The sequence below is a fragment of the Sphaerodactylus townsendi genome, linkage group LG12 (assembly GCF_021028975.2).
Source record: "Sphaerodactylus townsendi isolate TG3544 linkage group LG12, MPM_Stown_v2.3, whole genome shotgun sequence".
NCBI classification, from domain to species: domain Eukaryota; kingdom Metazoa; phylum Chordata; class Lepidosauria; order Squamata; family Sphaerodactylidae; genus Sphaerodactylus; species Sphaerodactylus townsendi.
Genome location: NC_059436.1, coordinates 56,750,382 through 56,774,760, shown reverse-complemented (window position 1 = coordinate 56,774,760; position 24,379 = coordinate 56,750,382). Strand labels below are relative to the sequence as shown.

Below are 24,379 nucleotides of genomic sequence, written 5' to 3'. Positions count from 1 at the left end.
TTTTTTTTAAAAAACCTCCGTGATTCCTGGGGCAAAATCGTGAAGGCGGCAGTGGGAGAGAGAGAGAAAACACATTTGGGCCTGCTCCCATCCACCTCTCAGGCTGGGCAAGCACTGGAGCTAACTGGAAAAGGGGGCAACTGTCGTGTCTGGATGTGAAGAAGCCAGATTTGACCAGTGAACTATGCACAGTTACGCAGACTAAGGGTGAGCAGCCTAAAAACTACTTTCCCACCCATTGAGGGAAGAGGGAGATACTGCACTAAAACATCCACAGGGGACAACTTTGATCAGGAAAATGGTTATGCATAGGGAAGTACATTCAGCAAAGCCAAACCTGCCCAAACCCCTTGAAAAAATGATAGCCCTTGGTGGGGGGGGGGGGGCAGCAGATCCCAAATAATGCAGATTTTCCCCCCAGCATTATTCAGACCACTTCAGTCGCAGCTGCAATTTTAAAAAAGGTATCCCTCCCTCCCCCCTCCCTTCTGGCTGGGTCCTGGAGGGGGCAAGTGGTGCAAAGCTGAGTGGGGCCTCCAAATCCATGGGTAGCTGGAATATTTTTTTTATTTGGAGTTTTAACAGTCTTCAAAAAATTGGAATTCCAAAACAAAGTCAGTCTGGGGATTTGGCTTTTTTTCCCCTCAAAAATTTCTGGGACTATTAAACCTGAACTCCAAAAATACTGGAAAAAATTGGGGAGGCCCCCCCCCCCCTATTATGCACTTCCCTTGAGCTTCCCTGACCAAATTCCATCACAGCAGCTTTCAAGTAAAAGCAAGAACTGCCTCCTGTTGCACCTCTTTCAGCATGTGTTGTGCCAAACAGGTTCTACAGGAATGAACTGGATTGAAAAAGCTACAATCCCATCACCTCTGAATCTGTCCAAAGCGTAGAGGCCACCAAAAGTGGCAGGGGTGGGGCCAATAATCCCTCTATGCGTCCGCTGCTGCTGCGTGGAGGTTCCCCAGTACAGCGTGGAACTGAGCGACCCGGAAGAGTTCCCCCTGCTGGGCAGCCCCTTATTTGTGTGGCACTGATACAGTGGCCTTGCGGCTTACAGGGAATGTTGGGTGGGAGAGAGTCCGTTGACCCATCTGGCCAGGGACGTAGGTATAGATTTTTTATGGGGGGAGTTCGGGGGCGGGGCTATGCCTCATCCGCTCCTGGGGTTGTGGCCACGCCTCCCCAAGCCCCGCCCCGGCCTCAGTGCTTATAAAAGCAACTCTCTGAGGCTGGGGATGGCAGACTCCCCTGCCCCGCCCTCCCCCGCCCCCCTCCAGTTGGGCTCGCAACCTGCAGCCCCTTCTGCCCTCCCCCCTGGGCAGAGGAGTAGCTAGGGAAAATGGAGCCCGGTGCAAACCCCCCACCCCCCATGGGTGGCCGCTGTGATGCTGGTATCCACCCACAAACAGCATCATTTTCAATGATGTTTAAACTACAGAGCCTAGATTCTTCTTTTAAATCCACCTTAAAGGGAGAATCTGGGGTCCCCAGTTAAAACAAAATTGTGAAAGTGATTCTGTTTGGGGGTGGATTATCCCCCACCCTGAAACAGCATCACTTTGAATTTTGTTTTAACTGGGGATCCCAGATTCTCCTTTTAAATCCATGCTGAAGGGGTTGAATTTAAATGGAGAATCTGGGGAAACTTGGGAGGTGCCTGCTGTCAGAGGTGCAATTGTTAAGCTAGCAGCACCAAACTTTCAGAGTATCTTTAGGAGACTCTCCTAATGATACCACCCAGGTCTGGTAAAGTTTGGTCCAGGGGTCCAAAGTTACGGCCCCTCAAATGTGTAGCCCCCATCTCCCATTAGCTCCCATTGGAAACAATGGGGGATGGGGCACCCCCTTTGGGAGTCCATAACTTTGGACCCCCTGAACCAAACCTCACCAAACCTGGGTGGTATCATCAGGAGAGTCCCCCAAACAATCCCCGAAATTTTGGTGCTGCTATCCTAAAAACTGCGCCCCCTGCAGGCCAAAAACCAAAAACACTTAAAATATCAAAAAACCCACAAACGGGGGGCAGAGCTTTGGACATGTAATGGGGGGGTTGAACCCGAGGAAATCCCCCCCTTACCTACTTCCTTGCATCTGGCAGTCTACAGAATTGTTTGGTGAGAAAGAGGAAATGAAAGAAAGAGAGAGAAGGATTTGTTGAGTGCAACAGAAAGCCCAGGAGGGCTTGTGAGCTCTTTGGGGAGCCCCTTCTCTTTCTGGCTTCTGAAATTGCGTCAGACAGGCCACCAACATACCACCAAATTATTCTCTGGGTCCATAATGGCTACAAACTTTAGAAGTTTAAAACAGATATTGAATGGGTTTCATGTGGCAGAAAAGCTAAGTTCATGAATTTAGCATGCCCTTGGGGTTTGCTTTTTAAACACCAAAAGTAAACCCCAAGGGCATGCTAAGTTCATAAAAAATGGACTCCACCCAAACACAGGATTTGCATTCACCAATACTGCTGCTGCTGCTGTGGGCATGAAAATGTGAATCACTCCCTGGACTGATAAGCCCTACCCGCAATACAATACTATCAACCACATCTTTGCATAACAAGTTCCACCCAAACACTTACTGATTGGTTCCCCACCCTGGGACATGGACAATATATACCCCACTAAACATTCCCTTCTCTCTGGACAAAGTGTGAAACAGACTTCCCTCTGTGATACACCTCTGAAGATGCCAGCCACAGATGCAGGCGAAACGTTAGGAACAAGATCCACCAGACCACAGCCACACAGCCCAGAAAACCCACCACAACCAACTTAGAATGTAGTTTCTGCCTAAAGGAGACACTCAAAGCATTGTGCACACTTTCCTCAGTGTGAATATCATGTTCTTCAGAGCAAAAGTCCCCCCTCCCCCCTCCAACATGCAACTACAATTAAGGAGAGTTTGAAACCACAGTTCTCACCAGAGGTAGAAAGGTCTTTTTATTCACTGCATACACAGAACAGAAGCAGTTTAGACAGCCCTATAAAATTGGTTGTCAAGTTTCAACGTTTCACAAAAACTGGCCTATCTTGTCACAGCCTTCAAGCCCAGCAAAGACAGCCTTCCCTCCAGTTTGGTTGGTCAGTGTGCCCAGCCCTTCGAACTGAGGGCAGCTGGCTGTGCGGAGCATGCCAAGTGCAGCACCAACTTCATCTCCCTTTAACCCTGCAGAGGCACGACCAGTTGGTCTGCTGAAGTTCATTCAGGAACAATTCACACATCACACTTCTCAAAGTAGATACCCTGCGTTGGCAGAGCTAAGAAAGGCCTAATTCCCACCGAAGGCCAGGGTCCCTCTGGGCTGCACTGCTGAGAGTTGACACAGGCTGTATTCAGACATCACAGTCAGCTGCAGTTTGTGGAAACCATAGTTCATGCAACTCTCTCTTGTCAAGGCCAAACTGCATGTTTTGGGTTTTTACCAAGTTGAGTCCAGGATTCCCAGAGCCAACATGGGATCCTGACAGCCACACAGGAGCTGCAGGGGATGGCTTTTAAAAAATAAAGGCAAGCCCAAAGGTGCTTAGATCACTACCTCAGGGCAGTGGGAGAGTTCCTACCTGCCCCCACTTCCCAAGCCATTTTTCCACGTAGGAACAGTGTTGACGAAAGTTATGTCCTTGTTTTTGCTGATCCATGTACGCATAATTCTCTGGAACACTTCCATGAAGGTGTAGTTTGGACCTTACTCTCCCAACTCAGGCTTGCCTCCTTCTCTTCACCTCCCAAGTAGAGAGGACATATTCCATGTCCCTTAATGAGCACCACAACGCAAACTGTGGTTTGTGACTGAGATGTCATTTGTGCATTGAAATGTCAGAACATACAACAGTTGTAAGAATGATATTTAACTACTATTTAAACTACTACAAGCTTCACTTGAAATATCTATTTGATTAAAACCTGATTTGCTGGACCATATGCAGTCTTAATAGGATAACTAGCCAAGGTCTCATAAAGCCTGGTTTAGCTTTATGTCCGACTGCAGCTGTAATTTTAATGTGCCTCTGTACAAAAAGATTCTTTCCATCCAGAAAACCAGGTGTCACAGAGAATGGCTTTCTCCGCAAAATTATCCTGTTCTAGGCTGGGACAGGGAGGGAGTGTTTATGCCTCTCAGGTGAAACCAACCCCATTCAGCTCCAGTCAAAGTCAAAGGCACTTCTGAGTTCACTGCAGTAAAAACCAAAGGTATACTCAGTTATGTGTGTCTCTCTGATAAAATGCAGTTTGGATCTCAGAATGAGGCCAAAGTTGCCTCCCAAGATGGTTTCTTTGCATTTCATTTTCCATCTCAGAACAATGTGGGAAACATCAACATCTAATCGAACACTGCAGACCTGCTGGCCCTGAAAACTGTAATGCCAGTGATTTCACCTGAGCCAAACGGATCACCCCCCCCTCCCCTCGAAAAACTTCCCTTGTCTCACAATGGGTCTGTCATTTACTTGAAAGCAACTTTTCTTTTAACAGCCCTGAGTAGCAATTTTTTCAACAGGATAATTGGTCAAGTAAACCTTATTTAAAAAGAAAGAGAGTGGGCAAGAGTCAGTGGTCCTGACCAGCGCCATCTCACTGTGATTGAGCACAACTGGCCACCCCAAATAGTAATGCCTATCTAGGCAGTGGTCTGCTTAGACCAAAAAGCGGAATGAAATGTACCAATCATCCAGCCTTCTGCTGTGTTCTCCAGGCCTGCAGAGCTGAGATCCCCCCCCCCAAGCCTTAAATCAGATTGCTGGGGGGTGGGTGCCTTTCCCCCTGTTCAGCAAATGCACTGGACCCCCATGGTTATCCTCAGAATGTGAGCCACTGTGACACTGATTTCTCTGGTCCCCCCCCCCCACCGGCTGCTGCTGCTGCTGCTGCTGCTGCTGCCATTCAAATGCCCACAGCAACAGGACACTGTTAGCATCCATGAATATCTGAAGCCACTTTCCAAGAAGTCAACTGATCCACCAACATCCTTCTTAACTGAAGCTACTGGGACGATTGGTTGTTCCTGCGTTGCAGGGGGTTGGACTTGTTGGCCCTTCCTACTCTTATGATTCTATTCCCTTCTCCATTTCATCCTCACAACAATCCTGTAAGGTAGGTTAGGTAGAGCGTGGGGGGGTGTATGTATATGTGAGTCCGACTGGCCCAAGGTCACCCAGCAGCTTTCATGGCCGAGCAGGGATCCAGATCCTAGTCTGGGATGGAGGCCTGCATCAGAGAGGTCCTTGAGTTTGGCAGCTGGATCTCAGGAAAAACTGCAGCCTGAATCAGCCAGCACAGGCCAGCACCATTAATCTGTTTGCAAAAGCAGTTGGAAAAACTACAGAAGTGCAAGAATTTTTTTGCATACAAGGGGAGCCAAAACACTTCCTTCTTGCTTCCCTGGACAGTTCAGCTCTAGAAATGGAGCCAAGCCACAGGGCCTGATCCTACTGCCTTCCAGACCACATGGCCCCCACTGTTACACACACTTACATCTACTGCATTTCCCCCACCTGGAGAAATGGTGCTGGTTACTGAAAACTGTTAAATGCACTCCAGAGAGAAAGCAGCAGAAACCAGGCCGACCTATCAGGCTGTGTGGGATCCTGAGAAAAAGCCACTATTTGCATGAGCTGTAAGAAGTTCCAACATACCGAAAAAATGCAACTGTGCAGATTCAGCATCTCCAAAAACAGCAGTAGACAGGTGAGTGAAATAAGTCAATCTGAGGATAAATTACCCTGTTCTTGATCCTTTTCCTCCATCCATATGGAAGAAAATGGTTCTGAACCAGCCTCATTCATTCTCTGAATTTTCAGAAGAAAAGAAGACCTTGCTGACAAATCTTTTGCTGTTTTTCAATAACTCACACTAAACTGGGGAAACTTCTGTGCCGTCACTAAGTTTCTTCAGAAAGGAAGCATTTTGCTACAGGGCTTCCTTTGCCACCACCTCCTTGTGGCAAAAACTGCCCCCCTGCTGGCTCAATGCAACACTACAGCCAGCAGGTAAGATTCTTAAGCATCTAAATCCTAAATTACCATCTTACTTTGTTAACAAAAGTGTTCTCAAGCAATAAAGGCCCACCTCCTTTCCTAGAAAGAGACTTAATATAAATAAATAGTAATCATTCCCCAACAAAAAAGCACCATAATCAAAAGGAATCAGAAGTATCCGAAATAAAGTCCTAAGGAGTTAAATAATTAGGGTTCCTAAAGCAAAACAAAAAGCAAACCTGTGGGATAGTAATAAGCATCAATAAATGCATATCTCAGAAATAAAAAGGAAGCACAGAAAGATAACTAAGTGTAGTTAACAGCTAGAAAAGAATCAAATCTGTGGGAGAAATCCAGACCAGGGAGGCCTTTTCTCAACAAGCTGTTCTCAAGAAGGGCAGAGAAACAGATGGTTCAGTGCCTCAGATTGAAGAATCAAAGTTCTGTGCTGTATAGCTGGGGGGGGGGGGGGGGCACTGGTAAGGCATTGTAAACTGGAAGGATTGGACTGTACAATCAAAATGCCCCCCATGCCATCCCTGACCATTGGGGGGATGCCTTTGTTAGCCTCTGGGCCACAGTAAATGCTAAACTTCTGGAGTTGATCCTGGTCATATTTGGAAGATGTAATCTTTTATTAAATACGGTGGAATCTTGGTGTTTGCCGATAATGCATCCATTGACGCACAGCAAACACCAAAATCGGCATACTCCGAGGTACGCCGTTTGTGCATATGCATCGCCATTTGCGCATGCGCAACGCAAACGGTGCACCAGATTTTTGAAAAAGTTGCCTTGGAAGCCAAGGTGACCAACGATCACCGAGGCAAGGAAATGGCTGGGGGCGACCGGCAAAGACCAAAACTGCCGAACACCGACGGCAACGTATACCAAGGTTCCACTGTAGTAAAAACTATGTTCTCTCTATATAATGGTCTATAGGAGAGGCTGAAACAAAAGCTTGAAAAAAATCCAAACCAAACATCCACAAGTCACACACACCCCTACAAAAAAGGCTACCCTCAAACCACACTCCACCATTACGTTCTAAAATTATGAAACTACCTCACAGAACACCTATGCTAAAAAGAAAAATAATTCTGCACTGTGTGCAAGAACACCCCCTCAAGGGGAGGGGGCACAAAGTCTGCAGCCCTTGGAAGCCGCAGCTGAGGGAGACCACCATGGTGGCTGCTCACAGACTCGCTTCTTATAACTTAGGATTCTGGAGTTTGGTTGAAGTTATCACTGCCACCCCCAACAAAATTCAAGGCTATTGGGGGTGGGAAATACACCACCTGCTGTACGCAGTAGTATCGCACTGAGCCACCAAACTGAGAGCTTGTCATGCAGCATGTGAAGGGCTGGGTGAGAATACAGTACAATATTATGATGAATGGGCTATTCACCCTATTTGGTTCTAATCCAACCTAAGAACTGAATAGGGCAGAGCTCAGGGAGGAGTCTTGATTTAAGCCCCACCCCTTAAAAGCTGCAGCATATTTGATTCACAGTGTTACATCTGTTTGGGTTTCTGAAAACATTTTGGGGAGAAAGGGGTTAAGCTTTCCTCCTTTGCCCTCTGGTTTAGTAATGAAAGTTTGGAAGAGCTTCAAAAAAGGGTTCTGAGGTCAGTTTTACCACCAGTGTGGAATTCACTTTGTCAAAGTCAAGAAGAGCATGGCTGGCCCTAAATGAATCCTTCCGATGTTGAGAGGTCACACCAGCTGCCCTTCGATGGTCCCAGTCAGTGCCTCGTCATTGGTCGGTTTGCGTAACTGCTGCATCCTTGCGTACGAAATGGCATCTCCCCTACACAAGGAAAGGACAAGGCATCCGCTTTTTGAGAAAGGACAGCACTTTCCAACATGCGCTTCTCCTGCCACTCACAAAAAAGCCCCAGAAACAGCACCTCAGGATCATGGTTGCCTTTTCCACAGCCAGGGCTTGGGGATTCTGCGAAGCAGGAGTGTCTCCAGTCCCACAGCTGACAAGCAGCCATTTGGGGGGGGGGGTGGCCACGGATAACAGACCATGCCCTCATATTGTAGACTCGTGGCAACACTGTAGGGCTTCCAAGGCAAGAGACGTTCAGTGGTGGCTTTGCCACTGCCTGCTTCTGTCTGGTGACCCTGGACTTCCTTGGAGGTCTCCCATCCAAATACTAACCAGGGCTGGTCTTAGCTTCCAAGATCAGGTCAGCTCAGGCCATTCAGGTCATTCCACTGAGTGCATGTCGATTGTTGAGTCTCTTGTAATGAATCATAAGAGTTGGAAGAGACCACAACGGCCATCTAGTCCAGGGGTCTGCAACCTGTGGCTCTAGAGGGGTCTGCAACCTGTGGCTCTAGAGCCTCTTTCAGACTTATACTGCAGCTCCGCATTGCCTGGAGGTCGGAGGGTAACTTGGGCGTGTCCCTCTAGCCCTCCAGAGCAGCGCTGGCAGGAAAGGTGAGTGAAGGGGCTGAACTGGAGGCAGCTCTGTGCGTGAAGGTGCCGCTTTCCGGGTCCCCTCCACTCACTGCTCCAGAGCAGCCACCATTCCCCCTCTGCCCCACGGAGCAGGCGGCTGCCTGCTCCGTCGGGCAGTGGCAAGGACGTAGGTAAGGAGGGGGGTTCTCGGGTTCAACCCCCCCATTACATGTCCAAAGCTCCGCCCCCCATTTGTGGTTTTTGGAGTATTTTTTGTGGTTTTTTGGCCTGCAGGGGGTGCAGTTTTTAGGCTAGAAACACCAAAACTTCCGAGTATCTTCAGAAGACTCTCCTGATGATATCACACAGGTTTGGTGAGGTTTGGTTCATGGGGTCCAACTTTATGGACTCCCAAAGGGGTGCCCCATCCCCCATTGTTTCCAATGGGAGATAATAGAAGATGGGGTCTACACATTTGAGGGTCCATAACTTTGGACCCCCTGAATCAAACTTCACCTAACCTGGGAGGTATCATCAAAAGAGTCTCTTACTGATACCAGCCAGGTTTTGTGAAGTTTGGTCCAGGGGGTCCAAAGCTATGGACTCCCCATCCCCCATTGTTTCCAAAGGGAGCTAATAGAAGATGGGGGCTACACTTTTGAGGGTCCATAACTTTGGACTCCCTGAACCAAACTTCACCAAACCTGGGTGGTATCATCAGGAGAATCTCATATTGATACCACCCAGGTTTTGTGAAGTTTGGTCCAGGTGACCCAAAGTTATGGACTGCCAAAAGGGATGTCCCATCCCCCATTGTTTCGAATGGGAGGTAATAGAAGATGGAGGCTACACCTTTGAGGGTCCATAACTTTGGACCCCCTGAACCAAACTTCACCAAACCTGGGTGATATCATTAGGAGAGTCTCCTAAAGATACCCTGGAAGTTATGTGCTGCTAGCTTAACAATTGCACCCCTGACAGCAGGCACTCCCCAAATTTCCCCAGATTCTCCTTTTAAATCCACCCCCTTTGGCATGGATTTAAAGAGCGAATCTGAGGTCCACAGTTTAAACATTGAAAGTGATGCTGTTTCAGGGTGGGGGATAATCCACCCCAAAACAACATCACTTTCAATTTTGTTTTATCTGGGGACCCCAGATTCTCCCTTTAAGGTGGATTGAAAAGGAGAATCCCTACTTTAAACACCATTGAAAGTGATGCTGTTTGGGGGTGAATTCCAGCATCACAGCAGTCGCCCATGTGGGGGGAGCAAATCGAAGATTTTGCACCAGGTCCATTTTCCTTAGCTACGCCTCTGCCCAGAGGGGAGGGCAGAAGGGGCTGCCAGCTGGGAGCCCAGTTGGTGGGGGGCAGGGGAGGGCAAGGCAGGGGAGTCTGCCGTCCCCAGCCTTGGAGAGCTGCTTTTATAAGCACTGAGGCGGGGGGGGGGGCTTGGGAGGCATGGCCACGCCCCCAGGGGCAGGTGGGGGTATGGCCCCCCCTCGAACCTCCCCATTAAAAATCTATACCTACGTCCCTGGGCAGAGGGGGTTTACCTGCCTGGTGCCTCCGCCTCCCAGCACTGGAAGGAAAGGTGAGTGCAGGGGCCGAACTGGAGGTGGCTCCATATTGAGCCACCTCTCCAGCTCAGTAGATCTTTGGGGCCATGGAAAATTGGTCCAAATGGCTCTTTGGGTGGTAAAGAGCCTTTTGGGGATTGGGCGGTATAGAAATCCCATAAATAAATAAATAAAATAAATAAAGGTTGCTGACCCCTGACCCCTGCCATGCAGGAACACCCAATCAAAGCACTTTTGACAGATGGCCATCCAGCCTCTCTTTAAAAACCTCCAAAGAAGGAGACTCCACCGCACTTCAAGGTGTGGAGTGGAATGGTGTGGAATGATGGACTATGGACCTTGGTTGGATCCTGATGCTCTTAGTCTTAAGAAAGATTGCACAGGATCATTTTGAGAGATCAGCCAAGCCTCAGCTGTTCAGACAGCACAAACATACACTCATACTGTGCGAACATAAAACAAGAATGTGTGTATGTGCTGTCAAGTCACAGCTATTTTCAAGAGAAGAGATGTTCAAAGGTGATTTGGCATTGCCTGCCTCCACGTCATGATCCTGGTGTTCCTTGGAGGTCTGCCCTCCAAATACTAGCTGGGGTTAACCCTGCTTATCTTCTGAAATCTGACAAGATCAGGCCAGCCTAGGACTAGCCAGGCCAGAGCAGAAGCATACTAGCTTAAAAACATTCCCGTCATGTATCATCTCTAGAATACTGGACCCTGCAAAATGGACATCCCTACTCAATGCTCTTTCCATTCGCACATGGAAACATTTGCACAAACATGACCAGTCCCCACCGCCATTTCACTGAGAAGGGTACAGTGATAAGGGAGAAATCTTCTCTTACTTTTTGCCCAGGGCCGAAAGCCCATACAGCACCCCCGTCGCAAACGCAATGGCATTGCCCAGCAAGGTCGTCAGGGTCAGGCTCAGTATAACAGGGAACACGGCCATTCTGGACAATGAGAAGAAATAGATCAGACCCCTGGATCATGCCCGTCACCCCAGAATGCCAGTGTGCTAGAAACACCTTATAAACACCTTCCAGGCCCTGGAAACCAGGTGGCAGGAATAGCAATGCCAATGCAAGAAGAAGAAGAAGAAGAAGAAGAAGAAGAAGAAGAAGAAGAAGAAGAAGAAGAAGAAGAAGAAGAAGAAGAAGAAGAAGAAGAAGAAGAAGAAGAAGAAGAAGAAGAAGAAGAAGAAGAAGAAGAAGAAGCAGAAGAAGCAGCAGCAGCAGCAGCAGCAGCAGCAGCCGCCGCCCAACTCAAACCAAACTTCTTCAGGGGAAAAAACAAACAAAAAAATAGGATACAAAGTCCATCACAGCCCTCCTTATTTTGAATATTTAACTGTCTTTCTAACAAACATACTCCAGGCAAGGTACAGGGTATTGTAAATAATAAAGACAGAAATACCCAATATAAAATGAGAACTGATACAAGAGTCTGAATTTATTACATGACAGCAACCGTAGGGAAGGAAAACAACAACAAATAATATACATAAACATGTGAAAAATAAAATCAATCAAGACCTCAAACAACTGAGCTATCAGAGTGGCAAAATAGGAGTCCTTGCCATCAGATGCAATACCACTGGTTTACACTGAAAGTAAAGGGGGGGGGGGCTTTAAATTCTGAGGAAGGGTAGCAGGTGAAACCACAAAATGGCTGCCGCAGGAGGCAGAGCCATTCCAAAGCTTTCTGCCATGGGAGACAGATCCCATATGCACAGAGAAAACCCAAGAAGGGCTGGAGAAGGAGGGGTAATTTTTAAAATACCCTGGGAAAGAGGAGTGGGGAAAATAAAAACCAAACTGTGGTGGCAGAGGCCACTGTAACGGCATCATTCAATCTGCACAGCCAATTGGCTCTCCCACGGCCTGCTCCCACTCACTTGCAAAAAACAGAAAAGGCGTTGGGGGGCACCATGTTGGGGACTCCTGTTGCATGATTCTTTTAAGCCTATAAAAATTACTTCATTCTTCTAAGTGCTATAAAGGCTTCAGCTGCACTCAGATATCACAAGAAACCTCTGCTCGTCCACGACAGGTGCAAACGCAGCTCATGTCTGACTGAAAACTTCCTGGTTGGTGAACCCTGAGGTTATATTCCAATTTGCCATAACACTGTGAATGCAAACTGTACTTTGTTGGTTTTGTGGGGAGGAAACTCTGCAGTTTGCCAAGGCGCATTCATGACAGGGGTGCAGCAGATTACAACTTTCAGTCATGCTCCAAATGTGAAGGGAAGGGGGAAGGGAACATGGCTGGCTGTGGCATCTGAAAGAGGTTTATGTACTGTTATTATTGAACACATGGAACTCCTGGGTCTTCCTCAACAGCTGGCATTCGCAGAACAAAGGCTCCCTCCTTTGTCTCGCAGAACAAAGGCTCCCTCCTTTGTCTAAAGCAAGGTCCAGGGATCCTGCCCTCAGGTGTGTTTTCTACCTCCTGGTGCTGCTGTTCCTACAACTTCTGTATGGTTAATGTTTATGAAGTCATGATGACAGGCAACAGAAGGGGAGAAGCGGCCCCTGCCCCTGCCCTGGTTCTCTCTGGCAGCAACACTCCCCTCCTCCCTGCCGAAGGGCTCAGCCGTGCCCTCTGGCACACTCACCCGCAGTAGAAAGCTGCTTTCTGCCAGGGGCGGAGCTTATCTGCCCTCGCTGACACAGCATTTGCAAATTCAACAAACTGGCAGCAGAACGGCGCTTCACAGAGGAGGAGGACAAAGGCGTTCAGCCTGCGGAATGAGACAACCAGATTCAAAGCCTGCACGGATCCATCCCTCCTGTACCTACATCCATCCTTGTAGCCATTCAATTTCCCCACAGCTGAGGTCCGCCCCCTCCCACATGAGCATACTCATTCAGTCCAGTCACTGTCAGAGGACCTGCTTTGGTTAGCCCTGCCCGTTGAAGCTCGAAGGGTGGCAATCCAAGAAAGGGCCTCCTCAGTTGTGGCACCAAACTTGGAAGACCCCTCCTCAGGCAGATTTATCTGCTTTCCTCTATTGGTGTATTTTACCAGTGACTTCTCTGTTTCATTTCCCAGTAACAGTTGCTGGCACTCATTCTGGTGTTGTTTATGTGTTTTTAATTGAATTATGCTATAGTTTTACATTCATTCATCAACCTTTTATTGGTATCATATAATTTTACATGTATTTTAACTGCACTAATGTTTAAATTGTTTTATGTTCACTATCTCATGAACTGGACCTGCCTTGCTTTGAGCAGAGATGAACACAGCCCCCCAAATTCCATTCTGCAAACCCTGGTGGGAAATCCAAGCCCGCTGCTCAAATATACAGCACTCTCTTTGCTGCTGGCCCTGACCTAGATGGTCGAGGCTAGACCAACCTTGTCAGATCTCAGAAGCTAAACAGGGATGGGGCAGCAGTAAGAAAGTCCAGGGTTGACATGCAGAGCCAGCCAGGTCATGGCAAAGCATCTCTGCTCATCTCTGGCCTTGACCTACAGGATCACCATAAGTCACTTGCCACTTGGTGGCACTTCCTACCACCGCCATTTGCTGCTGGTGCTCTCTGATTTCCGCTTCTTTAAAGATAGTTCTTTTGTTTTTCCAGTAATACAAAAAAATTAACAGCCAAAAAACAAAACAAAAATAACTAGAAAACAAAACAAAATCACAGAGAAAACCCTTCTAGCAAAGGGCAAGTGAACTGGTTCTACCAAGTGGTCTGGAAACTTAGGGCCTTTCCCCACTTACCTTAAGCCCCGCGCTACTTGAGCAGAGTAGCGCAGGGTCCCCTGGCACTCCCCACGACAGGGGAGGCGACAGTGCAGCCGCCCCAACGCTGCCGCTGTCTTGGCCCCTCAGCGCGCGGCATCCCAGACGCTCTTCTTAAGGGCGTCTTTTGATGACCCCGCGCAGAGCGCGGGGTTGTGGGGACGCCCGGGCGCACACCTGGGATGCCGCAAGCTGAGAGCATAGGGGGGATGGAAGAGAGTGGGGAAAGGCCCTTAGTTATGGAATTTCAATTACAACTGCTGGTATAAACTTGGTCTCTAGGTTTGAAAAAGGATCACGAGGGCTTTCACCGGAAGTGTTATGAACCCTCAAGCAGATCAGATAACAAGTCCTGCCTGCCTAGCTCTAGTCTGCAGTGGTAGTGGATTTAAAATCAAAGGGCTCCAATCCCATCAAACCTTCAAAAAAGGTAAGAAAACCCCTGCTGAACAGTTAAGCCAAGGGTCCAGGGACTCCCGCATCCTGCTCCCACAGGACAAACTCAGGTCTCCCTATGATTGCCCCAAAGGAATGACTGCCTCTGAAAAGGGAGGGCAATTAGCTGCCATGGCTAATATTTACTTCAGAGTAGAGCTGGGAGCAGAGGAACAGGAACGAGGGGAGGGGGTGGTGGGGAAATGCAGTTGCCTCCTCTTGACTGTTTCTCCCCTGAAAACACCCTCCTGTTCCTACCACGTGAGCAAATCCAAGTTTGCTTGTTTCACATGCAATGTATTGGTCTGCAGCACTTGAGATCCAGAGAGCAAAGGAGACACAACAAGCAGGTGCAAGTTACTCACATCATCCAAACTCCAGCTGCTATGTTGAGGGGATGGACCGTGATGCAGTTGAAGAGGCCGGCTAAGGCACAGGCTGAAGCAAGGGGGAAAAAGAGAGACTAAGAGAGACGCTCAAGGCTGCTGGCTCGGTCCTGGGAGGGGAAGTTTGAATGGGCCCAGTACTGATCGGAGCAGGCTAAGATGAGGGCAGCACTGCATCTAGTCATGCTAATCAAATTCCCAGGGTGCTCTGAGACAACCTCTATTATGCAACCTGTACAAATTAAGCAAGTTGGTCCCATTTCCTCCCATTTTAAGCCTTTTAAGCACAGAGCCCTTCCAAACTTCTTCAACAGCTCTGGGGCTCCTGGGATTTCGCCTACATTCATCACTCTAAAGAAGGTCCATGCACCCATCAGGACTAGAAACTTGCTGTTCTTAAGATGAAAGCAAAGAATGTCAGGAAGCTGGATTTGTGCCTTGCGTTATATTCTGCATTCCAGCAAAATCACAGCATGCATCCACCCCGATCTTGGGTGATGAACTTGAGACAGTTTGGGAGCCAGTACAGTAGACAGTCTAGAAGAGATCTGGATGCAAATGCTACTCAAGGTCAAACCAGAAAAAATACTGCCAAATATGAAGAAAGTCATAGAATCACAGAATCATAGAGTTGGAAGGGGCCATCCAGTTCAACCGTCCGCTCAATGTAGGATCAGCCTAGAACATCCCTGACAAATGTTCATTCAGCCGCTGCTTAAAGACTGCCAGCAGAGGGGAGCTCACCACCTCCCTAGGCAGTCAATTCCACTGCTGAAGTACTCTTACTGTCAAAACGTTTTTCCTCATATCTGGCTGGTACCTTTCCACTCATAATCGTCAACAGGAACAGATCCCTGCATTCCTCTAGGCGACAGCCCTTCAAATTCCCCTTCAACCTCCTCTTCTCCAGACTAAACATTCCCAAGCCTTTCCTTGCAGAGCTTGGTCTCCAGGCCTCTGATCATCCTTGTCATTCTGCTCCACATATGCTCCATTCTGTCCACATCCTTTGAGGCTTCCAGAACTGCACACAGGACTCCAGGTGCATGCTACTGGAACATGGCCATACAACCCGGAAAAGCCACAACTCTCTAATTTATCTCTTTCATCTTTATACCACCATTCTGACCTCTATTCCTAGAGTTGCTACTTGCCCTGTTGTGAGGGGGAGGGGGGGACAAACCGTCTCTTGGTGCTGAGAAAAACTTCTCAGCCAAATGCCCTCCAGAGGAAAATGTGACTCACAGAAGACAACCAGACTAGATGTTATTTTCAAGCCTTCCCTAAAACAATAAAGGGTTTCTTTTCACAGAAACAGCCAACCTAACTTTTTATCCTGATCCTATGTTAAACAAAGTGGACCATCCATAGAAATTTAGCAAGTAAAACATTTCTCATTAGGGAGATCATGGTGATGGGCAGAGGCATAGCTAGGGGAAATGGAGCCCGGTGCAAAATCGGAGTTTTGCTGCCTCCCCCCCCCCAATGCTCGTTTGTGTTTTTTGTATTTTTAGTGTTTTTTTTCCAGTTTTTGGCCTGTGGGGCGTAGTTTTTAGGCTAGTACCATCACAATTTCAGGGTATATTTAGAAAACTCTCCTGATGATACCTCCCAGGTTTGGTGAAGTTTGGTTAAGGGGGTCCAAAGTTATGGACCCTCAAAAGGGTAGCCCCATCTACTATTAGCTCCCATTGGAAACAATGGGAGATGGGGCCAGCCACAGATCTACACCTTTTGGGTGTCCATAACTTTGGACCCCCCAAACCAAACTTCACCAAACTTGGCTGGTATCAGCAGGAGTGTAGCCGGACAATATCCTGAAATTTTGGTGCAGCTATCCTAAAAACTGCACCCCCTGCCAGCCAACAAAATAAAAACACTAAAAATATAAAAATACATTTTTGCTGCCCCCCCCCCCCACATGCTGCCAGTGCGCAGTGCGCACCTCTGTCCCGTGGTAGCTACACCACTGGTGATGGGAACTGTTTTTCCATCTAAGCATACACATCCATCCTTGGCTACTACTGGAGCAGAACCAACAGGTTTAAATTAAATCAAAAGACTGGTTGTTGTGGGCTTTCCAGGCTGTGTGGCTGTGGTCTGGTAGATCTTGCCTGGTAGATCTGTGGCTGGCCAGGCACAGACGCAGGCGAAATGTTATGAACAAGATCTACCAGACTATGGCCACACAGCCTGGAAAGTTCACAACAACCAGTTGAGTCCGGCCATGAAAGCCTTCGACAATACATTAAATCAAACGAGTTTTTGACATTAAGAAGAGTTGGATTTATATCCCCCTTTCTCTCCTGCAGGAGACTCAAAGGGGCTTACAATCTCCTTGCCCTTCCCCCCTCACAACAAACACCCTGTGAGGAAGGTGGGGCTGAGAGAGCTCTGAGAAGCTGTGACTAGCCCAAGGTCACCCAGCTGGCGTGTGTGGGAGTGCGCAGGCTAATCTGAATTCCCCAGATAAGCCTCCACAGCTCAGGCGGCAGAGCGGGGAATTAAACCCGGTTCATCTAGATTAGAATGCACCTGCTCTTAACCACCACACCATTGCTGCTCCTTCCTGACAACAGCTACAGTGGTTCCTCAGGAGAGCAGGAGGGCTCTCCTCCTTTGGAGGTTTTTAAGCAGAGGCTTGGTGGACATCTGGCAGCTGTGCTCATCCTGTGAATTCAGGCAGTTCGGAGAGGGGGGGATAGGAAGGGATGAGCCAATGTTGGTTCTCGTGGCCCTTTCTGACATGCCTAGGGAAACGCTCACCAATTGCCACTTTGAGAGCAGGAAAGAATATTTCTCGAGGCCAGATTGGCCAAGGACCTTGTAGGAGGTTTTTGCCATCCTCTGGACATAGAGGAGGGGTCACTGAGAAAATGTGGCTGTGGGGTAGTTGTGAATGTTTTCCTGTATTGTGCTGGGGGTTGAACTAGATGACTTGTGTGGTCCCTTCCAGCTCTATTTTTCCAAAGGCAAAGGAGCAAGGTCTGTTTTAAAAAGTCCAACCCTGACACTGCCATTTTGTGCAGCTCCCCAATACCCTCCCCCATGGGATCAGGAACGGAGCAGGAGCACCTGCTTCACTCCCAGCCAGACCACGTGCCCATTAGCCAGGCGCTCATTAAACTTGCACAAAGCCTTCTGCATCCGATATCCGCTTGGTCCCCTTTCAAGTAGTCTGCAGGTAACTTTATCCCACTAGCAAGGAGGTGGCAGCAGGCTGGGTCTGCAAGGAGGGAATGCCAAAAAATACCACCACAGAGGAGGGAGTGGGGGTCCCACAGGCTCCGCCCTTGAAATTATAAATATTGGAGGTGGGAAAGGTGCAGGGTTCTGGGAATCAAGCGCCAATTCTTCAGGTGACTAGAGGCTTCAGCTAAAGCTCCTCCTCTGCTCGGGAGCCACCCTTTGGCCTTGGGCCAGCTGCTCAGAACCAGCGGCCGGACCTTCCCCTTGCTTGAGGAGATTCTTGCCAGGTCGGGTCACTGGAACAAAATGCAAAGTAGTCCAGGACCGAAACAGGCTTCTGGTCTAGCCTTACCAGGCTTAGAATGCTCTGCTGTTCACAGCAGACACTAACAGTAGCATTTTCTCCCGACGTTTACTTGCATCTGTGGCTGGCATATGCAGGAGAAAATGGTTCTGGAACACGGCCATACAGCCCAGAAACCCCACAACCCCCCAGTGATTCCGGCCGTGAAAGCCTTCCACAACACATTGCACAGATTGTTCTTTGGATCAACGTGAATTGGCCTCAGCTCTTCCTCCTTGACTGGGGTCAACAGATTCTATGCTGGTGTTTTATCCAACATGTTGCCTTGGTCTCAACAAAAACTGCCCAGGAGAGGGGAGTTCCATCTCCTTTCAAAAGGCTCCTGGCACATTAGGCCTCTATTCTGTGTTGAGCTATTTATATTGAGTTTTTCCCTCAGGGGAGGACTCCAAGTGGCTTACATTCCTTTGCCCCTACCCCATTTGATCTTTACAGCCGCCACCACCTCCGGAAGCAGATTTGGCCAGCCCAGTGTTACCCTGCAAGCTTCCAGAACAGAGCAGAAACTCAAATCTGGGTCTCAAATGTGACACTCGAACCAGTAGACCAGACCAGCTTTGAAGCTCTGTTCTGCAGCATAGCTTTGCTCCAGGATCTGAAGCAGAAGTTGGGGCAGCTCACCTCCTCCAGGTGGCCCGTAAAAATTAGGTTCTCTGTGCTACATCCCAGGAAGGGGCAAGCAGGTGAGAGAAACATGGGTCTGCCTCTGTCCCCCATCAAGTTAACTCAGCTCTGCGTAACAGGAAACCCAGGCTAGTCCCCCAGTCATGCGCACTCCATTCTCATCTGGCTCTTTGGGGAGCATCCCTGAAGGGTGCCTGTGCTTCCTCACCCACTCCCATCTCATTCTTATGTCACTGTTTGTGATGAGCACTTAAAACAGTGGTTCTCAACCTGTGGGTCGGGACCCCTTTTAGGGGTCGAACAACCCTTTCACAGGGGTTGCCTAAGACTCTTTGCATCAGTGTTCTCCATCTGTAACATGGATAAATGTTAGGGTTGGGGGTCACCACAACATGAGGATCTGTATTAAAGGGTCACGGCATTAGCAAGGTTGAGAACCACTGACTTAAAACCTCCTCCTTCATATTCTATCCCTCAGTTTTCACATTCATGGGGAGATCAGCTAGGCCTTAGATACTGGCCAGATACCTGACGGCTACCAGCACTTGCACTTAATCATTTGTAGGTCAACTTATAAAATATTTGCAAGGAATATTCCCCAGCGATGGGCTTGCTGGATTCTTCTTGTTCCCTCTTCCTTATTTACTTATCACAGAAATACTTGTGGAAAAGAAGAAATGCATTGTAGAGATGAACTATTCCAAGGAAGTCCTGTTAACGTTCAGATATTAGTCAGAAATCACTGATCTCATAGTTTGTTCCTTATTTTGGGACCCTTCAGCTCAGGATGGGGGTTCATCCTGGCCCCACCACTCTTTGCCTCCAAAGTCTCCCTCTAGGCTGCTGACGGGCACAGTGGATGGCTGTGGTGGGACCTGGGCAGCCTCTGAGCCAAGAGCCAGGAGGGACGGAGCACTTTGGTAGGCAAATTCTGCAGCATGCTTTGCACAACTTTATTGGACCGGCAAACTTGCCAGGCAGCTTGGTATTATCCCAGCTTGATGAGGCTGAGTATAGAGGAATGCCACCGTGACAACACAACCAAGCAATGACCGGATGCCTCAAAGCAAAGTCTGATCCAACCCTGCAAGGCTGAGAAGAACGGCTATATCGCAACTGGGTGCCACACTGGCTAAGGAGGGAGAACACAAGGAACCGGCTTCTGCTGAATACAGCAAGGACAGTTTTATGTATTGTCGAAGGCTTTCACAGCTGGAATCACTAAGGTGTTGTGGTTTTTCTGGGCTGTCTGGCTGTGTTCCAGCAGCATTTTCTCCTGATGTTTTGCCTGCATCAGTGGCTGGCAGCTTCAGAGGATCGAAGATGCAGGCGAAACGTCAGGAGAAAATGCTGCTGGAACACGGCCAGACAGCTCGGAAAAACCACAACACCCGAAGGTCAGTTTTGTCTGCACACAGCGGCAGAGGCTCTCCAGAGTCCCAGGCTGAGGTTTTTATGTCGCTTAAAACCTATCCTGACAGCTAGTGTCGTTTAGTGCTTAGAGTCTCAGGTTAGGATCCAGTGGACCCAGGTTTGAATCTCCACTGTGCCATGCACTCCCAGCCTAACTACCTCACGGGGTTGTGCTGAAGATAAAATGAAGGAGTAGAGAACATGTTAGCTGCTTTGGGTTCTCACTGGGGAAAAAGCTGGGGTATAAACAAAGTCAATAAATAACAGGACAAATTTCTGCTCATCACCTTTTCAAAACATACTGGCATAGCTTTTGCCTCCCACAAAACTAAACCCTTAACTGTGAACCTGGGGTCCTACTCTGTCCAAGGAACAGCATCTGCAATGGAGATGCAGGGATGGAGCCACCCACGGAGAGGCCAGAGAGCCCCGCAGGAATGTTTATCCCCTTCAAGAGCCTGGCATTCAGGGCACAGCCGCATCCCTGGGGGTTCAGCGCGTCACTTCTACTCAGCCCGCACTGCTCTTCCCCCGTTACCAATGACAGTTGACTTGGTTGTTCCTTTCTGTGCCACCTGGCTGGCTGTCCAGCAGGGCCTGCTAGGATTGAGCACACCCAGGATCCAGAGCAGATGGGCAAGCAGGCGCCTCCCATAGTGGGCAGAAACATGTTTGGAAGATGTCTTGTCTAAGGCTTTCACAACCAGACTCAACTGGTTGTTGTGGGTTTTCCAAGGCTGTGTAGCCATGGTCTGGTAGATCTTGTTGCTAATGTTTCTGTGTCTGGCACATGAATGTAGGTAAGGGGGGGTTCTCGGGTTTGAACCCCCCCATTCATGTCTGAAGCTCCACCCACCCGTTTGTGGGTTTTTAAAATGTTTTAGTGCTTTTTCGGTTTTTGGCCTGCAGGGGGCGCATTGTTTGGGCTAGCAGCACCAAACTTTCAGGGATTGTTTGGGAGACTCTCCTGATGATACTACCCAGGTTTGGTGAGGTTTGGTTCAGGGGGTCCAAGGTTATGGACTCCCAAAGGAGGTGCCCCCATCCTCCATTGTTTCCAATGGGAGCTAATAGAAGATGGGGGCTACACTTTTGAGGGTCCATAACTTTGGACCCCCTGAACCAAACTTCACCAAATCTGGAATTTATATCAGGAGAGTCTCTTATTGATATCACCCAGTTTTTGTGAAGTTTGGTCCAGGAGGTCCAAAGCTATGGACTGCCAAAGGGGGTGCCCCCATCCCCCATTGTTTCCAATGGGAGCTAATAGGAGATGGGGCTACACCTTTGAGGGTCCATAACTTTGGACCCCCTGAACCAAACTTCACCAAACTGGGTGGTATCATTAGGAGAGACTCCTAAAGATACCCTGAAAGTTTGGTGCTTCTAGCTTATCAATTGCACCCCTGACAGCAGGCACCCCGCCCAAAATTTTCCCAGATTCTCCTTTTAAATCCACCCCCTTCGGCGTGGATTTAAAGGGAGAATCTGAGGTCCTCAGTTTAGAAGAAGAGTTTGGATTTATATTCCCCCCCCTTTCTCTCCTGTAGGAGACTCAAAGGATCTTACAATCTCCTTAACCTTCCCCCCTCACAACAAACACCCTGTGAGGTAGGTGGGGCTGAGAGAGCTCCGAGAAGCTGTGACTAGCCCAAGGTCACCCAGCTGGCATGTGTGGGAGTGCACAGGCTAATCTGAATTCCCCAGATAAGCCTCCACAGCTCAAGTGGCAGAGCAGGGAATCAAACCCGGTTCCTCCAGATTAGGATGCACCTGCTCTTAACCACTACGCCATATTGAAAGTACACCATTGGGCACCTTTTAAACACCGTTTAAACACCATTGAAAGTGATGCTGTTTGGGGGTGGATTCCAGCATCACAGCGGCTGCGGGGGGGGGGGGGGCTCAGATTTTGCACCGGGCTCCATTTTCATTCTATGCCTCTGCCCAGAGATGAGGGCAGAAGGAACTGCCAGTTGCCGGCTGGGAGCCCAGCTGGTGGGGGGCAGGGGAGGCCAGGGTGGGGGAGTCTGGCGTCCCCGGGCTTGGAGAGCCGGAGGTAGGGCTTGGGGAGGCGTGGCCATGCCCTAGGGGCCGGTGGGGGTGTGACCCCACCCTCGACCCCCCCCCCCATAGAAAATCTATACCTATGTCCCTGGTCTGGCATCTTCAGAGGTGTATCCCAGAGAGTAGTGTGTGATGCACACTTCCCTCTGTGACACACTTCTGAAGATGCTGGCCACAGATGCAGGCAAAACGTTAGGAACAAGATCGACCCAACCACGGCCACACAGCCCGGAAAGCCCACAACAACCACGTTTGGAAGAAACCAACGGAGTCGCTTTTGGCGTAGGAGGTTAAGAGCTCGCGTATCTAATCTGGAGGAACCGGGTTTGATTCCCAGCTCTGCCGCCTGAGCTGCGGAGGTTTATCTGGGGAATTCGGATTAGCCTGTGCACTCCCACACATGCCAGCTGGGCGACCTTGGGCTAGTCACAGCTTCTCGGAGCTCTCTCAGCCCCACCCACCTCACAGGGTGTTTGTTGTGAGGGGGGAAGGGCAAGGAGATTGTCAGCCCCTTTGAGTCTCCTGCAGGAGAGAAAGGGGGGATATAAATCCAAACTCCTCCTCCTCCTCCTCCTCTTCTGGGGTGCTCCTTTTGAAGGGCCCGCCGCAGCGCCCTCGACCCGCTTGCCAGAGAATGGAGGGGCCACCAAGGGAAGGACAAGACTAGCCGAGTAACCCTCCCTGGTCAGGCGCAGTCTACCTGGCCTCGTCAGTGGCGGGTTCGGGATGCCCCCCCCCCGCCCCCACAGGCATTTGCAACCCTGGCGGATCTCGCCTCGGAGCCCCCCGGACGGGCAGCCCTGTGAGGGCGGAGCGCTACTCACAGACGGCGCCGACGATGCCGGCCAGGCGGCACAGCCAGCGGTACCACCAGGTGATGCCCTCGTCGCCGCTGCCCTCCCCCGCCGGCTGCTGCTGCTGCTGCTCCTCGCGGGCGGCGGGCGACCCCCCCTGCTCCTCCGGGCTGCTCATCCTGGGCGCCGCCGCCGCCGCCGCCGCCGGCAGCCCCTCCTAAGCAGCGCCGGTCCGCAGGCCGAGGGAGCCGGGCCCCCGCCTCTCGCCGCGTATTGCATCATGGGGCCCCCTCCCGGGAAGGGGGTGGCGGCGCTGGACTGTCAGGTGGGCGAGGGAGGGGTCGGCTGGCACCGCCACAGGAGCCCCCCCCCCCCCCGCACACAGCAAAGGCAGCAGCAGCAGCAGCAGCAGCAGCAGCAGCCCCCCGCGCCGCTTGGCCCCCTCGGCGGGCCCCGAGCGCCCCCACCCCCATCCCCCACCGGGGCGGCTCTTGCGGAGCCCTGTGGCCGGCCGGCCCTCCCGACGCGCCAGGAGCCCCCGGCAGCGCCCTGCCCGCCCGCCCGCCCGCCCGCTGTGCGACGCCGCCGTTGCCGCTCGTTGCTCTGGGCTTAGTGCCGTGGAAGGCCGGAGGCTTCCCTGCGGGGCGCAACCGCTGGGCCTGGCGCTGAAGGGCAGCGGACCTCCGGCTGTGCAGGAGGACCCACCGGGCCCAGGGCGGGCAGGGCGCTGCCTGGCTGCCCCTCAGGCAAGGAAGGGCGCATCTGCCTGCCCGAAGCGTGACCGCGGGTGGGGAGAAAGGGAGGGGGGTGAAGCACAAAGGGCATCGCAGCAAGCAACCCCCCCCCCGCCTGTGGCTCCGCTGAGTACCAGCCCCCCCCCCCCGCACCCGCACCCGCACCCGCACCCGCGGCGCCCTGGCGGGGGGGACTGCACTGCAGGCAGCTGGAGGAACGAGGAAGCCGGGAGCTGCCCTGAGGCAAGGAAACGCAGCAGCACCTCCCTCCCTCCCTCCCTCCCTCCCTGGCGGATGCGGAGAGGCGCAGCCTGAGCGAGCAGGACATTCTCCGGGAGCCACGGAGTCAGCCAAGGGCTGCCCGGGAGGGAGGCTTTCAGTGCTGCCGCCGCCGCCGCCTGCAATCCACCTGTTTGTCAGGTCCATGCCTGTCAGTGCTTAGATGTCTTGCTGTGTGGGAATTGCAAATGTTTCCTGTAAATGCCTTCCTGCTTCCCTCTTACCTCCCTGGCAATTCCCTGGCGCCAGCCCTCCTGCGGGAAGGTGCGAACGTTCCCAGGTTTCTTGAAGCTCTGTAGTGCAAATGCTATACACTCTGTGAAGCACATTTGGTGGGAATCAAATGGGGGGGGGGGATTGAAGGAT

The 24,379-nt window shown here is 50.5% G+C and overlaps 1 protein-coding gene across 1 annotated transcript; it reads right to left on the bottom strand.

Annotated features, from left to right (window-relative positions):
- Window positions 1-2,919: 2,919 nt before the first annotated feature.
- Window positions 2,920-23,367, bottom strand: CACFD1 (calcium channel flower domain containing 1). The gene is made up of 5 exons (XM_048513302.1): window positions 23,031-23,367; window positions 14,529-14,601; window positions 12,593-12,718; window positions 10,819-10,926; window positions 2,920-7,793 (listed from the first exon to the last, which is right to left on the bottom strand). The coding sequence occupies exons 1-5, from the start codon at window positions 23,176-23,178 to the stop codon at window positions 7,700-7,702; spliced, it is 549 nt and encodes a 182-aa protein (XP_048369259.1). The 5' UTR covers window positions 23,179-23,367; the 3' UTR covers window positions 2,920-7,699.
- Between the last annotated feature and the right edge of the window lie 1,012 nt (window positions 23,368-24,379).

What these genes read in the sequence shown, in the direction of transcription:
- CACFD1 (XM_048513302.1), bottom strand. Translation starts at nt 23,178, where the DNA reads ATGAGCAGCCCGGAGGAGCAGGGGGGGTCGCCCGCCGCCCGCGAGGAG. An exon ending in GCAGCTGGAGTTTGGATGAT is followed by an intron (nt 12,719 to 14,528) that starts GTGAGTAACTTG and finishes CTCATTCCGCAG; the next exon opens with GCTGAACGCCTTTGTCCTCC. An exon ending in CTTTCGGCCCTGGGCAAAAA is followed by an intron (nt 7,794 to 10,818) that starts GTAAGAGAAGAT and finishes TTCCTTGTGTAG; the next exon opens with GGGAGATGCCATTTCGTACG.